This window comes from Anabrus simplex, chromosome 3 (assembly GCF_040414725.1).
Source record: "Anabrus simplex isolate iqAnaSimp1 chromosome 3, ASM4041472v1, whole genome shotgun sequence".
Classification (NCBI taxonomy): domain Eukaryota; kingdom Metazoa; phylum Arthropoda; class Insecta; order Orthoptera; family Tettigoniidae; genus Anabrus; species Anabrus simplex.
In genome coordinates, this window is record NC_090267.1 from 40,933,226 (window position 1) to 40,960,968 (window position 27,743).

At 40.3% G+C, this 27,743-nt stretch overlaps 1 protein-coding gene across 1 annotated transcript in view; it reads left to right on the plus strand.

Annotated features, from left to right (window-relative positions):
- LOC136866980 (nose resistant to fluoxetine protein 6) overlaps window positions 1-27,743 on the plus strand; it is a 210,567-nt gene that overhangs the window by 33,795 nt on the left and 149,029 nt on the right. The window contains exons 4-5 of the mRNA XM_068226785.1: window positions 5,219-5,361; window positions 13,726-13,990. Coding sequence (XP_068082886.1) covers window positions 5,219-5,361; window positions 13,726-13,990 — 408 coding nt within the window. The remainder of the gene's footprint in view (window positions 1-5,218; window positions 5,362-13,725; window positions 13,991-27,743) is intronic.

The window sequence follows — 27,743 nt, forward strand, 5'->3', positions numbered from 1 at the left end:
AGTACGCAGATCGATAGATGTCAAAGTACAACTCCCAGCTACAACTTCACTCAATATGGTTTGTAAGGAAATACTACAATGCCTGTCCTGATTCCATTCGAATACGGCATAAAACCTGGAAAGTGTAACTTTTATTCATAAGATGTATTAATAGTCCGTTTAGAATTTCGAATTACTTTGTAGATAGTAATTTCGACAATCTAAGACAGGCTTATGCACTACTATTAAATAAATCACCTAAATTAATCGTAATCTCTGGTGGAAAAATCAGTCATTTCTAATGAATTGTCTAGTTTTATAAATTAACGTCTCTTGAAATCTTTAAAATATTTATTCACCAAAATGTACAGGAGTTGATTATGAGAGTTATCTCGCAACAACGTGAATTTGACGCAAACAAATCGTTCCATCATTTATTTATATTACCATTGGATTTAGCACGTAAAATGCCATCTGGCTTAATTCTTAAGCACGTGGATACTGGCGTTACCATGAACAATGAACTTGCTCGAAATACTTCTTGATTCTCTTGAGCTCGACAGTTGTCAAATACAACAGGTTTTAAGTTACATGTTACTGAATTGGAGCTTGTAATTTAACACAAAAAACGTTATTTAATTCAAACTTTAATTAATTCGAACACTGTTGTTTAGGTACCTCCCCTGTGGGTGGTAGTATAACATCCTCGGTATCCCACTATCTGTCGTAAGAGGCGACTAAAAGGGGCTCCAGGGGAACGTACTTTTGGAGAGTGGATTGGCGACCTTGGGGCCCTTAGCTGAGTCCTGACATTGCTTCCACTTACTTGTGCCAGGTTTCTCATTTTCATCAACCCTATCCGACTTCCCTTGGTCAACTCTTTTTCTTTTCCGACCCCGACGCTATTAGGTTTCCGAGGGCTAGGGAGTCTTTCACTTTCACGCCCTTCGTGGCCCTTGTCTTTCTTTGGCCGATACCTTAATTTTTCGAAGGGCCGGATGCCTTCCATTTCTCTTCTCTCTGATTAACGCTATATGATGGTTGCCTAGTTGTATTTACTCTTAAAACCATAATCTCCACCACCACCTATTTAGGTATCCTATCAACCTATTGATGATTCTCGCCTTTATGCATGTAACATTCCATACTCAAATAAAAAATAACGCTACCGTCAAACGGGTCGACTTTGGACAGTTCTGAAATTTAACTGCCAACAAATATTTTAGTTTGAAAGATAAAATAAAATAATTGGCAACAGACTCTTAATGAGCCTGAATAAAATAATTTAATGTTTAGTTCGGGTCGGACATAATTTTATGCCAGAAAAGTTGAAAAATAAGGGTGTCCAAAATGATACATGGCCAGGCGCGTGGTGTACTTTCCAGCCCACACTCCAACAACACATAATAATAGTAAATATCTCATTTTCATCAAATTATATTTATCCACATCACTAATAATTACAAATGTTAGCATATTATACACTGCGGCAAGTGATAATGCAACAATAAATGTTATTTGTAAACTTTTCAGAAATTTGATCCCATTACACAAGCATCTTCTAATACACAGGCACTGCGCAAGTTCCAATGTACATGTTCGTACCACGGTGTCATCTACGATATCTTCATCAACTATTTTATGGAAGGAAGATATTTCATCTTTGATTCTTCTTGTATTACGTTTAGGACCAGGAAATACTTTGACATCATGTTGTTTTAGTTTTGCATACCTTTGAAAAATCAGTTTTCCTCCACCTGGTGGTTTTTTCTTTTCCAATAAAGTACTCATGACGTTCATTTTCACTTCCTTCTGAGTCATATCCATCCTCTGAGGTGAGATTTTCCTCAGATTCAGTTTCGCGATCACTCTTTGCTGTCCATGTTGTCTTCCTCTGGCTGTTCGTGAAGTAATTTGGCTATTTCCTCGGACGCCAGTATCCTAAATAAACGGAAAATATGTTGTAATTAGAGAAATAATAATAAATTCAGTGTTTTAAATGGTGACTTGCTTGAAAATATTCGTAAATTATGTAGCGGAAATACTTACTTCATCGGGCACGCGGGGTACTTTGTACCCTGCCCGTGACACGTTCCGAATCGAAGCTACAATACAGCCCTTCTTGTGCACTCACAGACTCTAAAATATCACATTCAACAACTAAGGTTACACTGGAGGAATAGCAGACGAGCAACCTGTCTTAGAAAAGCTACAGTGTTGCCAAATGGAAAAAGAAATAGCAACGGTGTACTTTATACTACAGCGCGCCTGCTGAAGGTATATGTTGTGTTATTTGAACTGCCCGAGTGTGCTTAATTTGGACCGTTGAAACAATTGTAATAATTACATTTCTTCGTAGTTTTACTGGCGATTCTAAAAGATATTTTATAATTTGAGGCCAGTCCCGCGGTGTAGGAATTGCGTGCCTCTTACACGGGTTCGATTCCCAGGCAGGTCAGCGATTTTAACCTGAGTTGGTTCGAGGTCCTCTCAGCCTACCCAATTACAATAGAGGAGCTATCGGACGGTGAGATGGTGGTCCAATTATAGGAAGCCAACAAAGCGGGCAAAAGGATTCGTGGTGCTGAACACATGACACCTCGTAACCTGCAGGCTTTCGGGCTGAGCAGCAGTCGCTTAGTAGGCCCTAGCCGAGCGACCGACACAGACATCAGCACTACCCAAAAAAGAAGAAACTGTTCACTACAGATGCAAGAAAAAATAAAAAGAACTATTCGCATTGTATTTGGCAATTATTATTATTATTATTATTATTATTATTATTATTATTATTATTATTATTATTATTATTATTATTATTATTATTATTATTATGTAGATTGGATCCAGTGCAATAAAAATTCAAGAAAGTAGGCTTATGAAAACTGTGCAAAATGTCAGGATGAATTGTTTTATCATTGTCTTACATGCCGAAAGTGAAGACCACAATTCATATGGCCGTATATTTTTGTTTAGTATTTCATATTAAACTGACGGCCCCGTGGTGTAGGGGTAGCGTGTCTGCCTCTCGCCCGCAGGTCGCGGGTTCGATTTCCGGCCAGGTCGGGGACTTTCCTCTCCACCTGAGGGCTGGTTCGGGTCCACTCAGCCTCAGAATTGAGGAGCTATCTGACAGTGAGATTGCGACCCCGGTCACGAAAGCCCGCAATAACGGCCGAGAGGATGAGTCGTGCTGACCACACAACCCCTCGTAATCTGCAGGCCTTCAGGGTGAGCAGCGGTCGCTGGACAGGCCAAGGCCCTTTCAAAGGCATTAAGTGCCCTGGGGTTTGGGGGGATTTCATATTAAATAACTTACAAGTGTTCATATTTAACAGTCCAAATTACACGGTCACCTGGCACAAGTTACACACTATAGGTCCATATTACACGATAAGAAATGTTAGAAGAAAAAAATACTTTTAAACAAATCCAAGTCCTAATTATCGTGTGTAAACTCTGAGAAATTTTCAATAAGTTCAGTGGAGTTATGGACGTTTAAGGTTAAGTGGTCCAAATTACACGGACTTCGCCTTTGCTTCCAACGTGGAATATTGCGCATCCTATGTACTTGGAGTGATATACCTGTTTGATTTTTGTATTCTCAACTTGACACTCAATCCTCTTTAGTCTTCGAAATGCTAATTTTCATATCATACTCATTGCACGTATTTTGCAGCTCGAAGATATTAGATGGCAAGCTTTCAGCACAGTGTGCCATGAAGACCAAGTCGTCGGCATTGGCGATACTGGCTCTACATGTCTCTATAACTGTATTCCTCCCTGCCGTATTACACTCTTCGGTAAAATACAAACTAGGAGGGCCATAAATAAGGTATTGGAAATATTGATAGAACGCAGTATTTAACGAACTAACAAGTACAATTGCATCACATTCCTTCAGTGCAGGCACCCGTAATGTCTATTACCTTTTGCCAAATGTCGGGAAGCCGTTGGGGACCATTGGCAAGGCGTTCTCTGTTGATGATAACGATGATACGTCAGGAAATCGGCGGTCTCGGAGCGGTTCCTTCTACATCGGAAATATGGCGAAGTCACAAAGACTCATATCTGCTGAGTACAGAGAGTGTTGCAAGACCTCCCAATGGCACCGTTGCAAAAAGAGTTTGACATTGTTTGCGACACGACAACGTGCGTTGAACATGCAACACGATAGGGCAATCGTCTCGCGATAAACGTGGAATTTTGCGCCACATAGCTGGACGCAGATGTCGTTCCAGAAATCGGCAATAGTGGTCACTGCTGACGGTTTGTCCCTCAGGCATAGCATTTTTAAGACTAACACCTTCGTAGTCGTATGTCACAATCAGCATAAGCTTCACCGGACTGAGTTCCTGTCGAAATTTCTCTGCTCGTGCTCACGTCTGATCAATGGCGACAATGCTCTGCAGGAATGCGTCTCCTTGGTTGCGGTATCAGTCCAGCTGGTTGTCGGTCCTTTCTATGTACATCGCTGAGTTGATGTGGAAGCCAAGGGGTTGCAAATTTCCGCATGTTAAGACATTTCCTCAGTATGTGCCACACCGTTTAATGATTGAGACCAACCTCTACGGTTAATTTGCGGACAGTCCATCGATGGTCTACGAAAACGAGACCACTCAAGATGTCAATCTGATCTTGAGGAATGGACAGCCAACCCGTGCGGTGCAAGTCCGCAGTCTTATTCCGAACTGCAAGAAACGCCTTGAATCATTGTGCAACCTTCCTATACTGTAATTAATTCTTGCCACAGGCTGCACGTAATACTCGATAACATCTTGATGGATTTTTGCCAAAGGTAACCTCAATTTTAATCCACGAACGCTTATCACATTTTGAAAAGCTTTAGAGCGGTGAAATTCCACACGCGCAGATATTTGACAGCAACCGATTGGTGCATGGAAATCATGGTTTCTAGCATGTCCTGTGATGGGCATCTCTGCTGTTCATTATCAGTCGTCAATTCTGCGCCAGTATTTTTATTTTGCCCACCCTGTAGTAAATAAAATAAATGAGGTGAGATATTTACGAACTAAAACTATAAATTACGATGACCGATTACTTGCAAAGGAACTTCGTAAAACTCAGGTGTTTAAGGATAAAAATAGAGCACATAACAAAAACTGAAATTTGTGTACAAAAATGGGTGAATTTTGAAACCCACTAACAACCACTCTACACAGTGGACCTCTTTTCGTTCTGTGTGCTCCTCTAATTGTCTTCGCCTTTTCTCTTTCAGGTGTCATCGATTCTTTCCTGTCCTGGGCTTGGTTCCAGCCGCTGAGCCGACTCTCTTACTCCATGTACCTCTTCCACTTCTCCGTACAGGTGACGCAGATGAGCTCTCTGCGCACTTTGTCTTACCTCAGTGACGACAGTTTAGTGAGTAGAAGTTGTCTGTTCATTTTGTTATCAGCAGTCTACCACTGCACTGTAAAACTAATGACCAAAGCACGGATGGTATGCAAAATACCTTTCTTATTTAGGTGGATGGATCAAAGTGGCAAATAGAGATAAATATGTCTCCGTACACAGCCTCCGTGGCTCAGACGGCAGCGTGCCGGCCTCTCATCGCTGGGTTGCGTAGTTAAAAGCCCGGTCACTCCATGTGTGTTTTGTGCTGGACGAAGCGAAGGCGGGACAGGTTTCCCCTGTCATAATCATTCCAGCAACACTCTCCACTATAATTTCATTACATCGTCAGTCATTAATCATTGCCCCAGAGAAGTGCGACAGGCTCTAGATGGGGGCTTTATTCATTCAATTCCTGACCATGTCGAATGACTGGAAACAAGCTGTAGATTTTCGATGTACTTATTCTGATCATAAACCGATCATTTTTAATCTTTCCTGGGTTCGTTTTCAAGAGCCATCTTTTTCTTCGGAGAACGTTCTTAGATTACAGTAGATTCTCCTGGCATATAAATAAAATTTAAGCACCTTCGAAATAAATGATAGGAATGAGATTGACCGTCCAATTGTTCACCTCTATAATAGGTCAATAATGCACGGAAGTATGTCATTCGTATCGCCAGAAATCCCGCACACTTGCCTACGAGCGACAGTGGTGTTGGTCACATTGTCAACAATGACCATGGCAGCAGATGTAATTTACCGCCAAGTAGCGGTCTTACATCTTGCTATGGGGTCCAGAACATCTATAATAATAATAATAATAATAATAATAATAATAATAATAATAATAATAATAATAATAATAATAATAATAATAATAATAATAATAATAATGTTCTGGACCGTCGTCAAATGTGCGGACCGCGCTGGAAACGGGTCCTGGACGGGTAATGACTAAGAATGCAGTCCGGCCTCGGGTTCAGTACCGCCAAGGCACCCAAGACGACACCACGCCGGATTTCCTGAAGGATTTGATCCATATTAAAAATGCTTATAGAAAAAGATGGCAAAGATTTTGGGACCCAACTGACCGGGTGGAATACCTGGACCTAGCCCGGGAAGTACGAAATCGATTTCTGGATTGAAAGATTGAAAAATGTGAGGAACTTGCCGTAATCTATTTTGGCGGATTCCCTCAGAAAACCAGTCAGATCACGAATTTCGGCGGATTATGTATAAAACAATAAGCATTCAATTATAAAATTCAATATAATACCGTAGCGAAGCACGGGTATCTTGCTAGTAAGTAATATGTTTCATTCCGCAGGATTTTGCCCTCTAAAGGATTGATAAGACACGCTTAAAGCAGGACATGAATGCACTTGTCAAACAAGCTGCTCTTAACAATCATGATCCCGTGTTCAGTTTCACAATTGTCATTAAGTGTAATGATGATTTTTTCGGAGAAAACGCAGTGGTAGAGGGATTGAACAAGAACAGAATACATTTTCTGAGGCAATATTCTCCTTTGAAGGTGATGAAATTGATTTTTCGTTAGTCTATTGGTTGCAATGGAGATGTGCAGTGACCAAGAGTCGAACAAGTGCTTTCCATGTCAAAATGACGTTTAGGACTTCTAAAATAGAAAATGTACTCTTATATGTATACTTTTAAGTGACGGTTTACTTTTATTATGTGCATGAAGGTGACAATTGCAAACGTTGGTGGTTTCATATGCGTACTCCCACAGTCAAATGGATAGCGAAAATGATGGTCGTGGTAAAGGTTCGTGATTAAGGGTAATTTTAGTTTCTTGTTATATGTGAAGCCTTCTCCTTTCAGTTTAGACTCAGTTGATTTATAACTGTTAGGTTGTTCAGTCTCCCGAAACTAATTTTGAAAAAAATAAATTTATTAAATTACACGAAAAGGAAATACATGAATTGGTAACAGAAATACATCTAAAAAATCAAACAATTAATTAAAATAGAATGACATGTTCCTTTAATTAATTTGTTTCATTAAGTTAATATCAAAATTAACCATTGGAAATAAAATACAATCCTAATGTAGTGAAAGAGAAAGATATTAGTTTTAACTTCTCAGATAGAAAGCATTGTCACAAACGATATTTTCGTGTTACACAAATCTCTACTGAGAATCTCACTTCACAAGTCAACTGGTCGAGAGGTATGATACTATGTATAATTAAGTAGTAAAATGTGATGCAGAAGTATTGTGCCATATCAGAGTCATGAATTAGTGATCCAGGCACATACATTCAAAATTTTATTAAGCATGTCCTGTATTTGGCGCGCGCGGATCCGAGAGGGGAAAACGCGTGAGGATTGAGAGCCAGGGGAATTTCAATCCAAGGAACAAATGCGATGGAGATATCTGTGCGACGAGAATAGAAGAGGGTAGGCCTCGATCCCGTACCACGTGATGATACCGTGTGGGCGAAAATCGCGGATAGCCAACATTCCGCAGATAAATTTTATGTGAGTAGCCAGCCTAACAGGACGAAATGGTCAGGAGAGATTAAATTATCATCTCAAATTATAGTATGATTAGCAAAACAAATGACATTTGGAAATATGTGGAGAGATTGTCCGGAAATGATATGCTAAATATCCCGTGGAATTTAAATTACGCAGCAGTGACTCTATCACATAAAAGAAAGCGTCCCACGCGATACACTGAACAGGTGGCCTGTCGCGGGGAGTCCCGCAATTGCTTGAGAGGCAGGGATGATTCTATGGATATTGCGAGATAGTTTACGAACGGATCAGCTTCCGCATACAATCGAAATTCATGGAATGCGTTTAGCTACCTCTCGATCGCACTGCTTTACTAATATTCACGATATCAATGGAATAGATTGATATCCTCTCTGGGAGGAGTCTAGGGTCAGCCATTTTTGTGCCTGTTTTACATATAGACCAGCAGCAGGCGCACCCCAAATATGTCTGGAACTAGTCTTGGAACATACTTCACGTCACTCGTTACCGGAATCCGCTCCTTTATACAAAGAAATTGTTCAGATATAAGCTCGTATGCGGAAAACAGTACACAAATGTATGTGTTTGAGAGCGATAAAATACGGAATAAGTTATATAACTGTTTACTCGGATGTTGATAATTTTATAGATAACAGGGCATAACTTCTGTGCGTGACGGTAGCCCTGAGCTCACTATAAAGGGTGATTGTAACATTAAGTTCCTGAGTGGATAATATTTTGTGTTGGTGTAACAGTGTCGTCAGTGCAGAACGAGAAATTCAACCATGTTCCAAGAAACAGCTACCCAGCTCTGGACCCTTGGGATACCAGTGATGATCGTCGCTGATATGGAGGGCTAAAGTCTCCCAGCATGGACGCGCCCGAGGCTTGAACGGAAGGCAATATGCATTCAGCTAAGTGCATTCCATTTTTTAGTAATTATGAATGCGTATCTTGTAAATAAGTTAATAGTAGAGTAGGATATATTTTAAAAATAAAATTAAATTTCAGGGCATAGCATAGGAAGCTTGTTGAGTGAGTTAATGTTTTTGATTTGCTAGAAATCATGGTGGAATAGGTGTAGTTAATCCACTTTCACCATCGGGTTACAGTAATCGCGTAATTCAGTTTGGGAGCACGTTAGTTGTACAGTTTTTATTACTTTTGGATAGAAGCTTTTAACATTTACCTTATGAGTGCATTAGGTTAAAGATGAAGATGGTGGAATATATATCTTAGGCCTACAGTTACTACGTGTAAATATAGTATAAATACTGCATGTATTTTCTCTAGAAGTAGGTATGCTCTCAATACATTTTCCTTAAATATCAAATGAGTAGTAGATTTATAGTATAAGGTTTTTTTGGATATATATAGGCTTTATGGTGTACAACGAACAACGCTGGGATTCGAATCGACGACCTCCATTTTAGATAGGGGTTTCCGTAAGGAAGCATTTTATGTTAATTCTTCTATTCCCCTGCATTGTAAAGAAGTATAATGTTTCTTAGGTGACTAATTATCGGGTTTAAAAGCACTGTTTCTTTATGGTTCTTCGACGTGCTCAGGTCACGAACCCGGGCCTATATTGCTTGAGTCTGTGTCAGTGTGAATTAAATAGTGACAAGATCCCTGTTAATTATCTAATGATTTAAAGTGGTGATGTGCTGTTTTACCAAAGGCTACTGATATGCTTTATGTATGAGAAATTAAAAGCAGGTGATTTGTTTTCAAGAGAATAAGAAGTTTAGAATAGTGTGTAAGTTCAGGCTCACACAAGGATGTTAAAGAAGGAAGTTGTTTGCGGGGTAGACCGGTGGGTGTGGCTACCCATTTGTTTTGGCTGTCACTCTGAAATATGTGGCTGAGGGTGACTGTAGTACAGTAAAGACAGACTCGAGAACAGAATGGTATTCTCTGTCACAAGGAGTTGTAAAATGCATTATGTTTGTGTCATATACAAATAAATTGTTCGGCCGTAGGGCCAGATAATTAATGAATGAATTTAGCCCATAGGATCCCTTTGCAAATAAAGTAGGTAGGGTATTTCTTTCAGCGACCCGTTACGATACCAGAAGACCCATGATTCGAATCCCGGCATATCCAACGTGGAATCGTTCGGGTTCCTTTAACCTGGACAGATATATTCATACAGCCAGTGATTGAATATGTATTTTATTTCTTTTAATTGTGTTTCTTTGTGTGTTTTTTAAATTGCTTATATAAGTGATTACATTGTTTGTTTCGAGTAAATTCTGACTTTACTCATGGAATGATGTTGGGTTCGTATTTCTCTGTCGCGAGGAGGAGACCACTCTATTATGTCTATAATTTCATTTCATTTCTTTTTGCTTTGTGTTAATTGTAAGGGAGGGGGATTAACCACTCAACTAGTTTCAATTGTTTTTCTTGTTTACTTGTAATTTGGTTTCCTGTGTCGAGGGAAATATCATGTAGGTTTCGCTGACGCATTCGTAATTACAGTAATTTTATGAATATATTCGGGATGCATTTATCTGAATAAAGACTAACAATCATCTTGTCCGGGAAGTTAATATTATTCTGTTAATTTATATAGTTCCTAATTACATGTAATCGGTGGCATGGTCCCCAAAGACTTGTATATTGTTTTATCTTAAAATTTGATTTTATTTTGCCAAGGACATTAAAATTTAGTTTGTTCCAATTGGAAGAATTTCATTTTGCCGTAGTATAATGCGTCCTGAATTTCCTCTTCACCCTTAAGCCTGCAAGCTAGATATAAATTTATAGATCCGGACAAACCACCCCAGGAGATCCAATTGTTAAGATGAAGGGTGCGGAGATGTGTGTTTGAATCCTACACAGGCCCTGGGCGTTGCCACATTTGTTGTCATGAATACTTGAACTTTGCTTTCACTGCGGCTTCGTATCCCAGGCCAGAAAGGGTTCAGTATGTTGAGCAGATTATATTTAAACCACTTTGATTATATTAGTGTACATTCTCGACGTCTTTAAATGTATGTTTTCATTAATTTACTGCCTATTTTAGCGAAAATAACTGCCCCAGGGCCCCGGATCCACTAGTTACATTAAAACATACATTTTTGAACGGTCATACTATATCTATCTGCGACCGTCATCAATCATCAATCAGTCATCAATGATCTGCATTTAGGGCTGTCGTTCAGGTGGCAGATTCCGTATAATTTTCCTAAAAACAACCAAATAAGTTGAACATTTTTCAAACCTTTCCCGTGATAAGTAATTCCAATCCCTTATTTCTCGTCCAGTAAATGAATTTCCCCAACTTTTCCCTCTTGAGTCAATCAATCAATCAATCAATCAATCAATCAATCAATCAATCAATCAATCAATCAATCAATCAATCAATCAATCAATCAATCAATCAATCAATCAATCAATCAATCAATCAATCAATCAATCAATCAATCAATCAATCAATCAATCAATCAATCAATCAATCAATCAATCAATCAATCAATCAATCAATCAATCAATCAATCAATCAATCAATCAATCAATCAATCAATCAATCAATCAATCAATCAATACTGATCTGCATTTAGGGAAGTCGCCCAGGTGGCAGATTCCCTATCTGTTGTTTTCCTAGCATTTTCCTAAATGATTTCAAAGAAATTAGAAATTTATTGAACGTCTCCCTTGGTAAGTTATTCCATTTGTCCCAGTTTGTCCTCTTGAATTCCAACTTTATCTTCATATTGTGATCTTTCCTACTTTTATAAACGCCACTCAAACTTATTCGTCTACTAATGTCAGTCCACGCCACCTCTCCACTGACAGCTCGGAACATACCACTTAGTCCAGCAGCTTTTCTTCTTTCTCTCAATTCTTCCCAAACCAAACTGTGCAACATTTTTGTAACGCTACTCTTTTGTCGGAAATCACCCAGAACAAATCGAGCTGCTTTTCTTTGGATTTTTTCCAGTTCTTGAATCAGGTAATCCTGGTGACGGTCCCATACACTGGAACCATACTCTAGTTGGGGTCTTACCAGAGACTTATATGCTCTCTCCTTCACATCCTTACTACAACCGCTAAACACCCTCATAACCATGTGCAGAGATCTGTACCCTTTATTTACAATCCCATTTATGTGATTACCCCAATGAAGATCTTTCCTTATATTAACACATAGGTACTTACAATGATCCCCAAAAGGAACTTTCACCCCATCAACGCAGTAATTAAAACTGAGAGGACTTTTCCCATTTGTGAAACTCACAGCCTGACTTTTAACCCCGTTTATCAACATACCATTGCCTGCTGTCCATCTCACAATATTTTCGAGGTCACGCTGCAGTTGCTCACAATCTTGTTACTTATTTATCACTCTATAGAGAATATTATCATCCGCAAAAAGCCTTACCTCCGTACGTACAGAAAACAATACAATGATTAAATATACATGAAATTAATCACGAACTATTATACACATAATTACAAGATATACACGTTATAACATTGAAAACAATCATGCAAGCAAAAGGGTTCCAAGAGTTGGATCTAAATTCTATAGCCATTGTATGGCTTCAGCAGAAGCCCCCACAAAGTTCTGGTTGGATCCAGCGAATGTCCTTCCAATGCATTCGGTGAGAATACGGTCGATAATCTGCTTAACTGCACCACAGTCACAGGCTGGAGAAGATCTCATACCCCATTTAAACATCATTGATCCAGATCTACGGTGGTTAGAACGGACTCTGTTGAGGGCTACCAATGTCTTGCGGGCGAATCAAAGCCAGCTGGAAGATTCTTACAATTGAACACTGTCTGCCATTGAGTCGGAGCTACACTGTTCCACTCTTGTTGCCAATCAGTTTCTGGAATGAAATTCCTCCTAACAATTTCCTGTGCTGTTTGAATAGGAGGAGATCTTGATTTGAGTCCTAACGTGACTGTTCGGTCAGTTCAGTGCTTACCTTGATAGCTGTGTCAATGGATTGGAGTAAGGAATAAGAACGTTTGAAACGACTAATTGACGAAGTATTTCAAGAAGATGAAGGGGAGGAAGGAATCGGTGGACAGGCAAGTGAAAGTGAAGATGACTGTGTGTCAGAAAGTGACCTCGCTTAAACTACTGCTCTCCTATTTGGACAACAGCCTCCTCCTCCAATACTAAGCTGTTAGACAGAGCAGTGTCCTTCTTTGCTGCAATTGTAAGGAACAGAAACCCCAAGCTCAGAAATCTGTCTACGCAGCAGGTATTAATGGCAATTAATATGTCACCGCTGCACATCAGGCGACAAGTAGCTGACCCCCTCAACCAGAACCATTCCCCACACACAGCACTCAATACTTCAACGATATTTCCTAATCCGCCTCCCAACACTCTTTAACAATATTAATAGGAGACAAGAGCTTGATATAGCATCAAATGGACCATGTTATGCATCACTAGACCAAGCGCCATTTTGTAAAAATCAGTATTTGTGCGCATTCTGTTGAGAAACAACGTAACTTAAATGGACAAAAATCACCGTACATGTCCTAGTAACAGTTGCCTTAAAATATGTGAAAAATCTAAGTGCAAATTTACCTATGTTTGATTTTGTGTTTTGCATCACGAAACCAAAAGCGATAAGCCAATGTTTAGTTATGCAACAGTAGACCAAGCGCCTTTTACCGGTCTGTGGTCTAGTGATGCTAGACGAAACAGGTGGCTGCACTGGTTCACAACAGACCAGACAACATCAGCTGTGTAGTGTTTACTAACCTAGTATGTTGTTACTGTGCATGTTTACATGGTAAACGATTGTGCTGTCGTATTTCCTACATTATGGTAGCAGTAATGGAGGCTATCAGAGCAAGAACCGAACGCATTGTTACAAATGCAATAAGGATTTCTAATAACTATGAGGTTTTACAGGTAAGAAAAGGAACGATTTTGGAAACTCACCCCACGCTAGAAAAGATTACTTTGCCCTACGTTCTCCCAGGACACAGTTTTTTGCCCAACGACAGCAATTTTGGAGACATAGAGTGCGCGTTGAAGCTGCAACAACAGTTGTACACTGTGAATGACTATATGAATGTGATGAAAGTACGTCGTAGAAAGAAGGCTTTGGCTGTTCACAGAATGGAACAGAAAGAATTCTTTGGAACACAAATGCTGGAAAAACAGATAACAAACCGTAAAGTTGACATGGAAAATCCCAAAATAAACTGGCTGAAAACGAGAGAACTTGTAATCAGAAAAGGCAAACCTCTAAGCATTTTCATGAAGAGTGACTTTGACCAGGACACTGGAGTTGAATTAAGTATTCAAAGAAAAGAAAGGAAAGAGGAACTTCTGCGCAAACAGTTCATTTGCGTGAACACTTAATTCAACTGTGGCCAGGAGGGAAACCAATTTCAAAACCTAAACTCGAAGACTTGAAGTCTCTTCTGCCGCTGATTCCAGAAGATGCCAGACCAATGTATCGGTCTTTTTTCACCGATAATAGTGTGGAAGACGATGTTGATGGGTTCATGGACAACTTGACTTTGAAATAGAAAGTGAATAATTACAGATTTTGATTTCATTTATGTTTCTTTCTTAAATTTTGTTTAGTTACTGAGCAGTATTGTGTTTCATGCTAATTAGTGAAAAAGACTTCCAATGGCATCTTTTAATTTAGGTTTTTTTATGTTTATAAGATTAATCAAGTATCTTTCGCTATAATTCATTTTTTACAGCCAGGTAATAAAAAGCTTTAAAGTGTAAAATACATAATGTCCGGGTTCATTTTGGATTTGTTGTTGTCTTGTAAGCTTTATTATTTCCATTTTTATTCAGTTGTTTTACATTACATTACTATGTTTTGTGCCAATTAGTAAATAATAAAGTACTTTAATTGCAAAATTGTGCGTGTTATTGCTATTCCCTCACACTACCGGTAAGAAAAGGAATTTTTACAAAAGTCTTGAGAGCAAAAATAACCAACTTATTTCATAATTCCATAACGTTAAATTGTAGATTTCACAAATGATTTGTATCTTAGGCAATCTAATTTACAACTTCATTTGCGATTATGTATCCAATATAGTGAAATGATTATTTATTTATTGAACTGTAAATTTCAGAAACGTCGTGTAGTTTACTTATGCTTTATCACAGACTAGTCCAAATGAACTGTTTAGTTATGCATAACGCAACCAAAGGACTTAAAAGTCACTTAGTCTGTTGGTGCAAAACAAAAATGCACGATCAAACAACAAACGTAAATAGACTAACCACCATTTTATTTATTTTTAGCGTTGTTTGATAAGTAATTAGGTTGAGGTTTTACAAAAAAGTTCAAAAATAATAATTCTTACTTATTGCAAAAAGTTGGGAAAATTTGACAATAAATGGATTTTTAATCGACTGGAAACTTTGAGCTCAATTATCTCAGAATTGTGTTTTGGCGCTTATTCTAGTGATGCATAACATGGTCCAAATAAAAGTGTATTCGATAAGTTGATGTGAAGGGATTATACCGCCATCTTGACCCACGAAGACTTGGCTATGAACATGGACATTCTCATGGTTTTCGATTTGGACAGTTGTTATTAGTAGGCTGTGTACCTGATCTTGTTATATTTTGTTATGTTTGTTATATTTTATTATGAAAGTTTACGTTTGTTAAATAGTTTGTTGACAGTGCAAATGAAATTTGCTCAGTGTAGCTGTATCTTGTGCTTCGTGAATAAATAAATAAAATAAAATAAAATAAATAAATAAATAAATAAATAAATAAATAAATAGATTTTCTGAACAATCATCGGCTTACATTAGTCGGAACTATACGCAAGAATAAAAAAATAAATGCCTCCTAGTTTTATAAAACACAAAAACAGATTACAGTATTCAAGTAGATTTGCATTTGACAATCAAGTGACTCTGGTATCACATGTTCCGACGAAAGGAAAGACCGTGCTGCTCTTATCAACAATGCAGCATGAATGAGCCATTGATAGAGAAACCGGTGACAAACATAAACCAGAATTGAATACATTTTACAACTGCACAAAGTCTGGCGTTGATGTTGTTGACGAGCTTTGTGCAACATACAACGTTGGATGTGTGAGTAACTGCTGGCCACTAAGGGTTTCTGCCATGCCGAATGTAGCTGGCATAAATACTCTCACTGTCTACCAATCAAAGAGACCCGATAAGGTAGTTTGACGAGCTTATCTCAAGCAACTATCTCAGAAAATGGTCCACAAACATACGGAAAGCCCAGCCGTAATGGAGAACCTTCTTCGTTCACTGAGGTCGAAGATATGTAGGCACTGAAACTCCGATGACAGGACCTCCAGCTAAGAAAGGCCAAACAACATATGCTGACAGGAAGATGAAAACTGAGTGAAACAATTGTGGAATAATGATTTGAGGTCAACACACCACTCCCATGTGTCTCCAGTGTGCGGGTATCGCTACCAGCCAGCGTGAATAAAAGGGCACAATTTGGACAGCCATGAATTCTTAAGGAATATTCCTAACGATTTGTGAGTGATTGTAAACGTTTATTTAGACTTGTGCTATATATTAATGTGAACATTTCTTTGAATTGTTGACCCTATGTGACGGAAATTTAAGATAAATACTTCCCTGCCGATATTAAGGCCTATTTTACTACTCATGAAATTATTGTAATTATTTTGCATATTATATTGAATACATTTTTAAAAATCACACCAAACGATTTAGAATCGTTTATTAGAACAGTCTAGGTGGAAATTCATTTCGTACGTAGTGCATGATGGCTAGAATAGATTTTAAATATCCGGGTCAAATACACCCGTACGCCAGCCTTCGCGCTATAAACTTCTTCGCCCCAGTCCGCAGGGGTTAAATGAGACGAATAATTTCAAAACATTAATTCATAGTACGATAGTACGTATGTGCAACTTATTGCAATGTCTGTCTCAAGAAGAATCTCAAGTCTGGTGAAACTTTGGTTTGTCGTCATTTTAACCTCGTCCTTACAAGAAATGTCTTCGGAAATGACAATATATCAGGGACACTGGCTATCAATTAAGTAATACCCGGTTGCCAGCCATTAAGAATTTACGTAGGTAGTTCCCTTCCCTGCCCCTTCACTATTGTTATTTCATCACAGTGTTTTCCAAATTCGTTCGTTCCTCGTCGCCAGATGTTTCATTCCAGGCTTGTGTCTATGCCATACACCTGCCAATGTCATGTGTTACGCAAACACGTTATGTGAACCGCTTTGACTGATTGTGATGGTTCGGTCAGCTTCCGCTTCAGACGCTAGCGTTGCCACGTCCTGGGGGCCACCTGGTGGCGAATGAACGTACCGGCATAAGCCCAAAAGCCTATACAGTATCATGTCTTTAATATATCATAGAATTGAGGCGTTGACATAGCAAGTAAAAGGATAGACATTTCGTATTTTCATGGAGAAATTAGTAAACGCTCATGCCATTGACATGAAAAATATAATGGGCCAACTGGTAGAATAGATTTGCTTCTACGATTGGGCAAGATGGAACCTTTTTAAACTCCACAAGATTTGGCATGGAGAAGGTTGTAGGCATCCCATGTCTCTGGTGGAATTAGGTATTACATTTGCCTTTTGTTGACAGTCAACTTCGTTAACCCTTGTTTATAGATATTATAGTTCGTCATAGTTATATTTCAGTTGTCAGAATTCCGCCGAAGCCTAAACCATTGAAAATGGTAAGTTGTTATTTCCAGCATCTTGACATAACGTTCATCCTACCTCGATTTTTATAAATAGGTGTACCGAGCTCGATAGCTGCAGTCGCTTAAGTGTGGCCAGTATCCAGTAATCGGTAGATAGTGGGTTAGAACCCCACTGTCGGCCCTGAGGATGGTTTTCCGTGGTTTCCCATTTTCACACCAGGCAAATGCTGGGGCCGTACCTTAATTAAGGCCACGACCACTTCCTTCCCATTCCTAGGCCTCTCCTATCCAATCGTCGCCATAAGACATATATGTGTCGGCGCGACGTAAAGCAAATAAATAAATAGGTGTTACGCGTGTTAAACAATGGCCCCAGAAGAAGTTGCGGAAATGATCAGAGTGCCTAAATATTTTCAACAATTTCATGTAATCATCATCACGCCTGGGGATGTTTGTGACTTTGGCACGGAAATCAAGAGGTATTTAAATACTCAACACCTTAAAATTAGCCCTGTGAGCTGGACAAGAATGTCAAGAGCTGAACTTCTATCAGTCAAGACAAGGCAATCATACAAAGAGAACCGAGGAAGGAGCACAACATTCTGGATGCTGGATTTATTCGATGAAAAATATCTTGCGTTTTACCGTGAAGCTTGTGCGTGAATCATACACGTCAACTGACAAGTGATCAGGCAGTGATTTTTCACAATGTGTTAAACCGCATAATTTGTGCCAGAAACATACTTAGAATAATTTGTGTGTTAAACTGTTAAATGGATAACTGTTTGATTTTACACCATGATATTTGTTCAATACAATCTGCTTCACAATAGTAGCAAGAGTACTTTTTTCTTCTCCCGTAAAAAGGGTATTTGATGACCTTTTCTACGTCAATGACTCAGTTGTGGTGATTGTGATGGTGATGATAACTATTTATTTCTCTTTCTGTTATTGTTCCCTCAATTCTGAGGATCGTGATCTCCGGGGAGGCTATTGGTCAGTTGTCTCCATCTCTTGGTCCTCGGACAGACTCGCTGCACCACAGAGATTCGACCCAGTTATGCTCTTGATAATGTTTGACCAAGGAGTGTGAACTCGTTCACGACCTCTGTTGCTGCGAACAATTCCAAGAATGATCAGTTTTTCTATGTTGTCATTCCCACGTCGCATAGTGTGTCCAAAAATTGTAAAATGTTTTGTTTACATATTGATGATATGCCTGAGATGGTTTATAATGGAATCATTGGTGCGAAATGCTGTCCAAGTTATGCGAAACATTCTTCGCCAACACCACATTTCGAAAGGTTGTAACAAACTTGGTAATTTTTTAAATATTGTATTTTATCAAGAAAGAAATAACTGCATACATTATATTACCGGTATGATTATAATATATTAATACTCCCTCCCCATGATCTGTTAATAAAAGGCGATAACTAAGGAAGTATTGAAGATAACAAACACAGTTCTTGCCTTTCAGGCAAGCAACTCATGTTGAAAACCTCCTAGGGATATAAGCTACGAATTTTTAAGTAAATACAATATAATGAAGTATGATAATTGGATTAGATTAGCAATTTGCCTTTTTCTACCACTACGAGTGCTGATGTTAATCATTGCAGAATTGCACATAAGCCCTTATAACTACATTCGGTGTGGACATCATTCAAAACATCAGAAAACGCCAGAGGGTATTAACCAAGAAACACGTTACAGAAATAATATGTTAATAAGTTAATTTGGCTAGGATTTTCATAAAAAGAAAACGAGTAATGAAACTCGCGATTTTAGGCTGTTTTCCGGAACTGCATTTAGGTCGGAAGTGATTTCGAAATTTTGAACGTTGGTTAGAGCTATCCAAGAGTCATGATTTGAAACCTTCTTGAGCCTTTCATCCCCTCAACGTTTGGCACAATTGAGGAAACTGCTAAATTTTACGTTTATCGTGGCCTACTTTGTTTGCTAAAAATATTCTCAACAAGAGAAAAATAAAATTAGGTAGAATTTTTTAAAATTCCTTTACATTAAAAAACATGAAGGATAAGTAATATAACATTCATCATCATCTACGAAGTGCAATGTCTTGTCGCTGTAGCCACATCTGACGATCTTCTAGCCTCTCCATGTTGCTATGTGAACCACATGCCAGTTCACCGTCGGAGTTCCTGATGGGTGACATTGTTGGTCGTCCCCTGGGTCTCTCTCCCAGTACTTTACCTTCAATGTTTGTTTGGAGAAAAGAGTCATGTCTCTTTTTTTTTGCTATTTGTTTTATGTCGCACCGACACAGATATGTCTTATGGCGACGATGGGATAAAAGAGGTCTAGGAATTGGAAGGAAGTGGCCGTGGCCTTAATTAAGGTACAGCCCCTGCATTTGCCTGGTGTGAAAATGGGAAACTACGGAAAACCATCTTCAGGGCTGCAGACAGTGGGTCTGAAACCCAATATACACTGACTGACAGAGCAAATGCAACACCAAGAAGGAGTGGTCAGAACTTTATGCCAATTGCAGGGTAGACTGACGTCACTGAGGTATGCTCATGATGTGAAATGCGCCGCTGTGCCGCGCACGTAGCGAACGATAAATGGGACACGGCGTTGGCGAATGGCCCACTTCGTACCGTGATTTCTCAGCCGACAGTCATTATAGAACGTGCTGTCGTGTGCCACAGGACACGCGTATAGCTAAGAATGCCAGGCCGCCGTCAACGGAGGCATTTCCAGCAGACAGACGACTTTACGAGGGGTATGGTGATCGGGCTGAGAAGGGCAGGTTGGTCGCTTCGTCAAATCGCAGCCGATACCCATAGGGATGTGTCCACGGTGCAGCGCCTGTGGCGAAGATGGTTGGCGCAGGGACATGTGGCACGTGCGAGGGGTCCAGGCGCAGCCCGAGTGACGTCAGCACGCGAGGATCGGCGCATCCGCCGCCAAGCGGTGGCAGCCCCGCACGCCACGTCAACCGCCATTCTTCAGCATGTGCAAGACACCCTGGCTGTTCCAATATCGACCAGAACAATTTCCCGTCGATTGGTTGAAGGAGGCCTGCACTCCCGGTGTCCGCTCCGACGACTACCATTGACTCCACAGCATAGACGTGCACGCCTGGCATGGTGCCGGGTTAGAGCGACTTGGATGAGGGAATGGCGGAACGTCGTGTTCTCCGATGAGTCACGCTTCTGTTCTGTCAGTGATAGTCACCGCAGACGAGTGTGGCGTCGGCGTGGAGAAAGGTCAAATCCGGCAGTAACTGTGGAGCGCCCTACCGCTAGACAACGCGGCATCATGGTTTGGGGCGCTATTGCGTTTGGTTCCACGTCACCTCTAGTGCGTATTCAAGGCACGTTAAATGCCCACCGCTACGTGTAGCATGTGCTGCGGTCGGTGGCACTCCCGTACCTTCAGGGGCTGCCCAATGCTCTGTTTCAGCAGGATAATTCCCGCCCACACACTGCTCGCATCTCCCAACAGGCTCTACGAGGTGTACAGATGCTTCCGTGGCCAGCGTACTCTCCGGATCTCTCACCAATCGAACACGTGTGGGATCTCATTGGACGCCGTTTGCAAACTCTGCCCCAGCCTCGTACGGACGACCAACTGTGGCAAATGGTTGACAGAGAATGGAGAACCATCCCTCAGGACACCATCCGCACTCTTATTGACTCTGTACCTCGACGTGCTTCTGCGTGCATCGCCGCTCGCGGTGGTCCTACATCCTACTGAGTCGATGCCGTGCGCATTGTGTAACCTGCATATCGGTTTGAAATAAACATCAATTATTCGGTCGTGCCGTCTCTGTTTTTTTCCCCAACTTTCATCCCTTTCGAATCACTCCTTCTTGGTGTTGCATTTGCTCTGTCAGTCAGTGTATCCCGATTACTGGATACTAGCCGCACTTAAACGACTGCAGCTATCAATCTCGGTGAGTAATGTCTCAGTACGTGTCCTAAAAACTTCGTTTTCCTCTTCTTCATCGTATTTAATAAACATCGATACTCCTTTACGGTTTGTAAAACAAGGTCAATTGTTTCCTTCATCCATCCAATTAGTTTTTGTAATTCTTCTGCAGCCTCAAGTTTTGCTTCTTCCTGTTTCCGTAATGTCCATGTTTCGCACCCATACAGTAGCACACTCCAAACTAAGGTCTTGAAAAATGATTTTCTGGTCTCCAAACTGAGATGGTTGTTTAGCAATAAGATGTTCTTACTTCTGAAGGCTTTCTTGCTACCACTATTACATTAAAGTACCAATAATGCAGTTCATTGAAAAGGTGTAAGGGGGAAATGAGAAGTGAGGTAGTTTCCTGTTGTTTTCCTCACCGATCCAGAAGTTGCTATCAAATCTCAGTCTACCAGGCCCATTGAAATGCCTGCAGAAACCCAGTGTATGACCGACATTTTCACATAATTTATAACATGGGCTGGCTGCATAAGGAATTGTATTACTAGCACCTCTCATACCTCAGACACTTTTTAAAGTCAAGAATGAGACTGGGACAGGGCAATGAAAGTAACAAATTTATTCTATCTCACACGAGAAGACAAAGCGCGCTGTAAACACTAGGTATTGCCTGCAAAGGCAGACTCTTCACTCTGTAAAGAAAAAAGTAAATTCAAAATGACTTTGAGCATACCATGTAGATGCTGCAACAAAACTCTTATCGCCAAAAAATGAGTTACAATTTCCGTCATGTGCAAACAATTGTTGAGAAATGACCCACCATTTTTATAACTTATATTATCTTGGAAATTTGTCGTATGTTGAAGACATTACGTCACCATTACTAAATACAAAAACCTACCTACTTTTAAAATTTGATAATTCTCAAATGACAACTTTCGTGGTTCCTGGATACTCAGTTCCTACGGACGTGGCAAGTATAGCACACGAAAGACTAAAATGCAAGTGATGTGAGGGTGTATTCTGCCCGAAGGCAGGTCCGAACCTCCGCAGAGGTGTGCCTGAGCCGGAGTTTACGTACGGTAGGGTGGCCAGTTCCTTTCCGTTCCTCCATTCCCTTAACCCCACCAACAGCGCATGTCAACCCATCCAAATCTTGACCACCCCCAATGTTGCTTAACTTCGGAAATACCACGGGATACGATGTTTCAACATGGCTACGGCCGTTGACAAAGTGCAAGTGATGATAATAAAACAAAATCCGTATTTGGCACCGTCACAAAATCCACAGTTGTACCCCTTTAGGCAAGAAACTCAACGTTAATGTTACCGTGTTTTGGTGGATCAGCAGAGGTGAAAGAAGGTGCGGGCTGGAATGGGTCCAACTACAAGCCCGAAAGATGAATTAAAATTTCAATAAAGGTTATATTTTCAAAACTTAACAATTTTTTACATAGAATTACAAAAAAAAAATGTTTTAACAAGAATGATCAACAGCTATCCACTAATCAGGTACAAGGTATAATTTTACAAACGAAAACCCGAGTTTCGGGTATTAACAAGTTCTGGGCTCCGAGCCCCAAGTTTTGCAAGGTCTGAGCTCTCAGCTCACAAACACATATTTTAGAAAAGGGCACAAATTCCCTCAATACAATTGAGCACTTGCTCCCAGCTACCAAATGTCACGCCTCCCAGAGGCACCTTTCAAAATACCAGAAAGAGCTGACCCGCTCTCAATCTTTCACGCCTGAAAATGGTTTTCCGTGGTTTCCCCATTTTCACACCAGGCAAATGCTGGGGCTGTACCTTAATTAAGGCCACGGCCGCTTTCTTCCAACTCCTTGGCCTTTCCTATCCCATCGTCGCCATAAGACCTATCTGTGTCGGTGCGACGTAAAGCCCCTAACAAAAAAAATAATCTTTCAAGCCTATTCAAGGCTTACATTACGATCGCTTGCCATCAAGGCACAACTTACAAGAATTAAACAGTGGTATCTGGTACCCAGCCTACTGGGCCTTCGTGGAAAAGGAACAGATTAATTAAATGGCCCAAAATATCAAGATGAATGGAGGCGTGTACTACACATATAAGAAAAATTTTAACACATTAGGTAAGAGTAGAAAATCAGTTACGAAAACATAGTCACCTCAACTCAACAATGAAGGGGAGTTCGAAAGGGCAAAGTACTCTCTATCCCCGATTTACATTTAAAGATATATTAAGTTTTACAAAGGTGGAAAAAGTTTTACATGTTTTAAGTTATAGGTTACATATTAAAGGTTTCGGACCTGCCCCGCGGGTTAAACTGCTGAGCTAGCAAGGAAAAAAGAAAGATGTTAAACGGCCATTACCTTGTTGAAGAGCTGCTGCCTGAAGGAAGAGGCGCTACCCGCCTCCTGCTATACTTCCATACACTAAACTAGATGTTGTTGAAGTGGCCGGGAGACACGAAAATCAGCAGTGTTTATACCCTCGTGGAAGATTCGAGACCTTTCGTGAATAATTAAGACACACCCACAGACGTTTATTGGTCGTCTAAAAGTTACAGATCAAAAATTGAGGAAGAAGGACACGATTGGTCCAAAATTAATCAAAGAAATTCGGGATTGGCTAAGTTCAAAACTGGCGGAAAGAAAAATTAATATTGCCAACCCTCAAATGAGAAAACAAAATTTAGCAAAGACCCAAAACTTCTGAATACAAAATTTCTTCAAAACGTTCCTTCACTTCGCACCAGGGTGCATGACCATAGTTTTTTCTTTTCTTTTTTTGACAGTGACATCTATAAGAGAATGTCCAGACTTCTTGATCAATGCAAAACAAAACAAATCGAAATGCACACAGTGACATATTCTGAGAAACAGTTGAGTTGATTTGGTTTGTAAAGTTCAGAGCTTCTCCTGTAGAGGAGTACTTTAAGGCGGAAAATTGAAATGTGCGGCGTTTAGGTGTACCAACCGGTACAGTTTAAAACATCTTAGGGATATGAGGTACGAATTGGAGGTCAATAAAATATAATAAAGTATAAAAATAGTCTGCCTCTGTGGTGTAGTCGTTAGCGTGATTAGCTGCCAACACCGGAGGCCCGGGTTCAATTCCCGGCTCTGCCACGAAATTTGAAAAGTGGTACGAGGGCTGGAACAGGGTTCACTCAGCCTCGGGAGGTCAACTAAGTAGAGCTGGGTTCGATTCCCACCTCAGTCACCCTCGATGTGGTTTTCCGTGGTTTCCCCAATCCTCCTCCAGGCGAATGCCGGGATGGTACCTAACTTAAGGCCATGGCCGCTTCCTTCCCTTCTCCTTGTCTATCCCTTCCAATCTTCCCATCCCCCACAATGCCCCTGTTTAGTATAGCAGGTGGGGCTGACTGGGCGAGGTACTGGTCCTCTTCCCCAGTTGTATCCCCGATCCAAAATTCTGAAGCTCCAGGACACTGCCCTTGAGGCAGTAGAGGTGGGATCCCACGCTGAGTCCGAGGGAAAACCAACCCTGGAGGATAAACAAATTAAGAAGAGGGAGATGGATAAGAATATATTCTTTAATTATTCTGAAAAATTACAATCCTTTTCTACTAGCGCTAAAAAGTCAAATGTAGAGTTTAACTTACGCCCTTATAAATACATTCGGCGTATTGAACCAAAGAACACATTACGGAAATAATTAAGTAAATAAGTTAATTCTGCAGGATTTGAATAAAAAAGAAAACAAGTAAAGAAACAAGCTGTTTTAGGCTGTTTTTCCAAAACTGCATTTAGGCCGGAAACGATGTTTGAAATTTATTTGTTTAGTTTAATAGAGATATCCAGGACTCACAATTTGAAGCATTTCCTGGTCCTGTATCCCTTCAAATTTCGGTACAATTGAGGACATTGTTTAATTTTACGTTATTACGTAGTATGGATACCCTGCTTTGTTAAAAAATGTTTCCATCACAAAAATTGCTCACAATTTAAGTAAAAGCAAGGGGTGTACAAAATTCCTAAAATTGGCCAAATATGCCTGTCCGTTTATGTTCCTATCAAGGAACACCAACGAAATATCTGTCTGAACCAGCCAGACAAGTCAGAAAATAGCAGGGCATGTCCTATCAATGGAGCATGATGTCGTGTTTCAACATGTTCGAGCTCCTACCTACACTGTACACTGGAGGTATTTGGATTAGACGGAATACAGTGAAAATACGTACAGTTCCTACTAATTTCAACAGGGACACTGGCTATCCATTAAGTAACACATGGTGGCCAGCCGTCAAGAATGTACGTAGGTTTTTCTCTTCCCTGTACTTTCACTACAGTTATTTCATCTCCGTGTTTTACAATTTTGTGCTTTCCTCATCACTAGATGGTTCACTCTAGGCTGTGTGCTTTGGGTCATACTTTAATAATTTGTATACACCGGTTACTGTATTATTCTTATTTCTCTTCACTCTTGAGTTTCAGCCTCCTTCTAGCAAGCACGCACTTCTTCCTCCACACCTGATTCACACTCATTTTGCTCTTTTATTCCTGCTACAAATTTTTATTTCCAGCTTCAGCCCTGTTCTACTATCCTTCAGTCATTCGTTGAACTTTATTTGGTTTATATTTTATTTTCATCTTATTCCATGACATTTGATACTGATTCGTCTGATAACCTTGCTGTTTACTTCACACACACATATGATTGAACAAGAAAGATCTTAATTGGAGTGCCATTGAGCCATCTAGGTACGAACGAGCGTACCACTTACTATAGACCAGGGATGACTAGCCTGTTCCGACTAACGTTACAATTAAGAATTGTGTATTGCTTCTTACTCTCTAGTCTGCCAACGGTTACTTTTATTTAAAAGCATAACGAAACCCCTTCGTTTCACTTCTTTTAGGTATTAGATTGCAGTACATATAAATCCATTCGAGTGAACGGTTCACGATTTTATTTTGCAAATACCACTGAAAATTCTTTCTTTGTTTCTTTCTTTGCCCTCCAGTGTTCACTTTTCCCTCGAACTCAGCTAGGGATCGCACTCTACCACTTGAAGGGCAGCTTCCTGGGGCGTGAGAATTTGGGTATGGGGATACAGCAGGGGAGGAGGGTCAGGAAATCACATGATGTCATATTTCAACATGTTCGAGCTTATACCTACACTGAGCACTGTAGGTATTAGGTTTATACGGAATACTGTGGAAATACGTGCAATACGGCCTCGCCTGCTATGCTGAACAGGACCTTTGCGGGGGATTGAAAGATCGAAAGGGATAGACAAGGAAGAGGAAAGGAAGCGGCCGTGGCCTTAAGTTACGTACCATCCTGACATTTCCCTGGAGGAGAATTGGGAAACCATGGTAAACCAATTCGAGGATGGCTGAGGTGGGAGAATCGAACCCTCTATACTCAGTTGACCTCCGGAGGCTGAGTGGACGCCGTTCCAGCCCTCGTACTACTTTTCGAATTTCGTGGCAGAACCGGGAAATCGAACTTGAGCTTCCGGGGGTTGAAAGCTAATCACACTAACCAATACACCACAGAGGCGGGCACACTGACAATTACATTAAAAAACAGGCACATTTTATGAATAAGATGTATTTTTGCTTTAACCTAATAGAATTTGTATACTGGGCGAGTTGGCCGTGCGGATAGAGGCGCGTGGCTGTGGGCTTGCATCCGGGAGATAGTGGGTTCGAATCCCACTGTCGGCAGCCCTGAAGATGGTTTTCCGTGGTTTCCAATTTTCACACCAGGCAAATGCTGGGGCTGTACCTTAATTAAGGCCACGGCCGCTTTCCTTCCCTGTCCCATCGTCGCCATAAGACCTATCTATAATAATAATAATAATCGTATGGCCTCAGCTACCGTTTTGCAGACATTTCGATTTGACGCCATCTGGCTGTCTGCTCGTCAATTTCGACGTTCCGGTTTACTCTGTCTGCCATCTAGCGGACCTAGAGTAAACCGGATCTCTCTTGGGCGTCTATGGCTGAGATTGAATTAATTTTGTAAGACCTATCTGCGTCGGTGCGACGTAAAGCCACTAGCAAAGCAAAAAAATAAAATTTGTGAAAAATATGGCCATAGAATTAATTGTGACATATTTCATTGTTAAACGTAATGTTAAAATGCGCTACGTTGGTAGATTTTCGATCTATTTATTACATGTTAAAAACTTTAAAATTTGTTAGTATATGCGGCGTGCGACTGAAGTCACCATCCCTGCTATAGACCAACTCTAACACATTCTTGAATTCAAACCTCCAATATTATAGAAGTATTGCTCCTGAATAGACGATATTTTTCTTTTGAAAACGAAGAGCAATGTTTTGTGCGAAACGTAAATAGGCCTAATTTCACCTTGTTTACTGATACGTCAAGA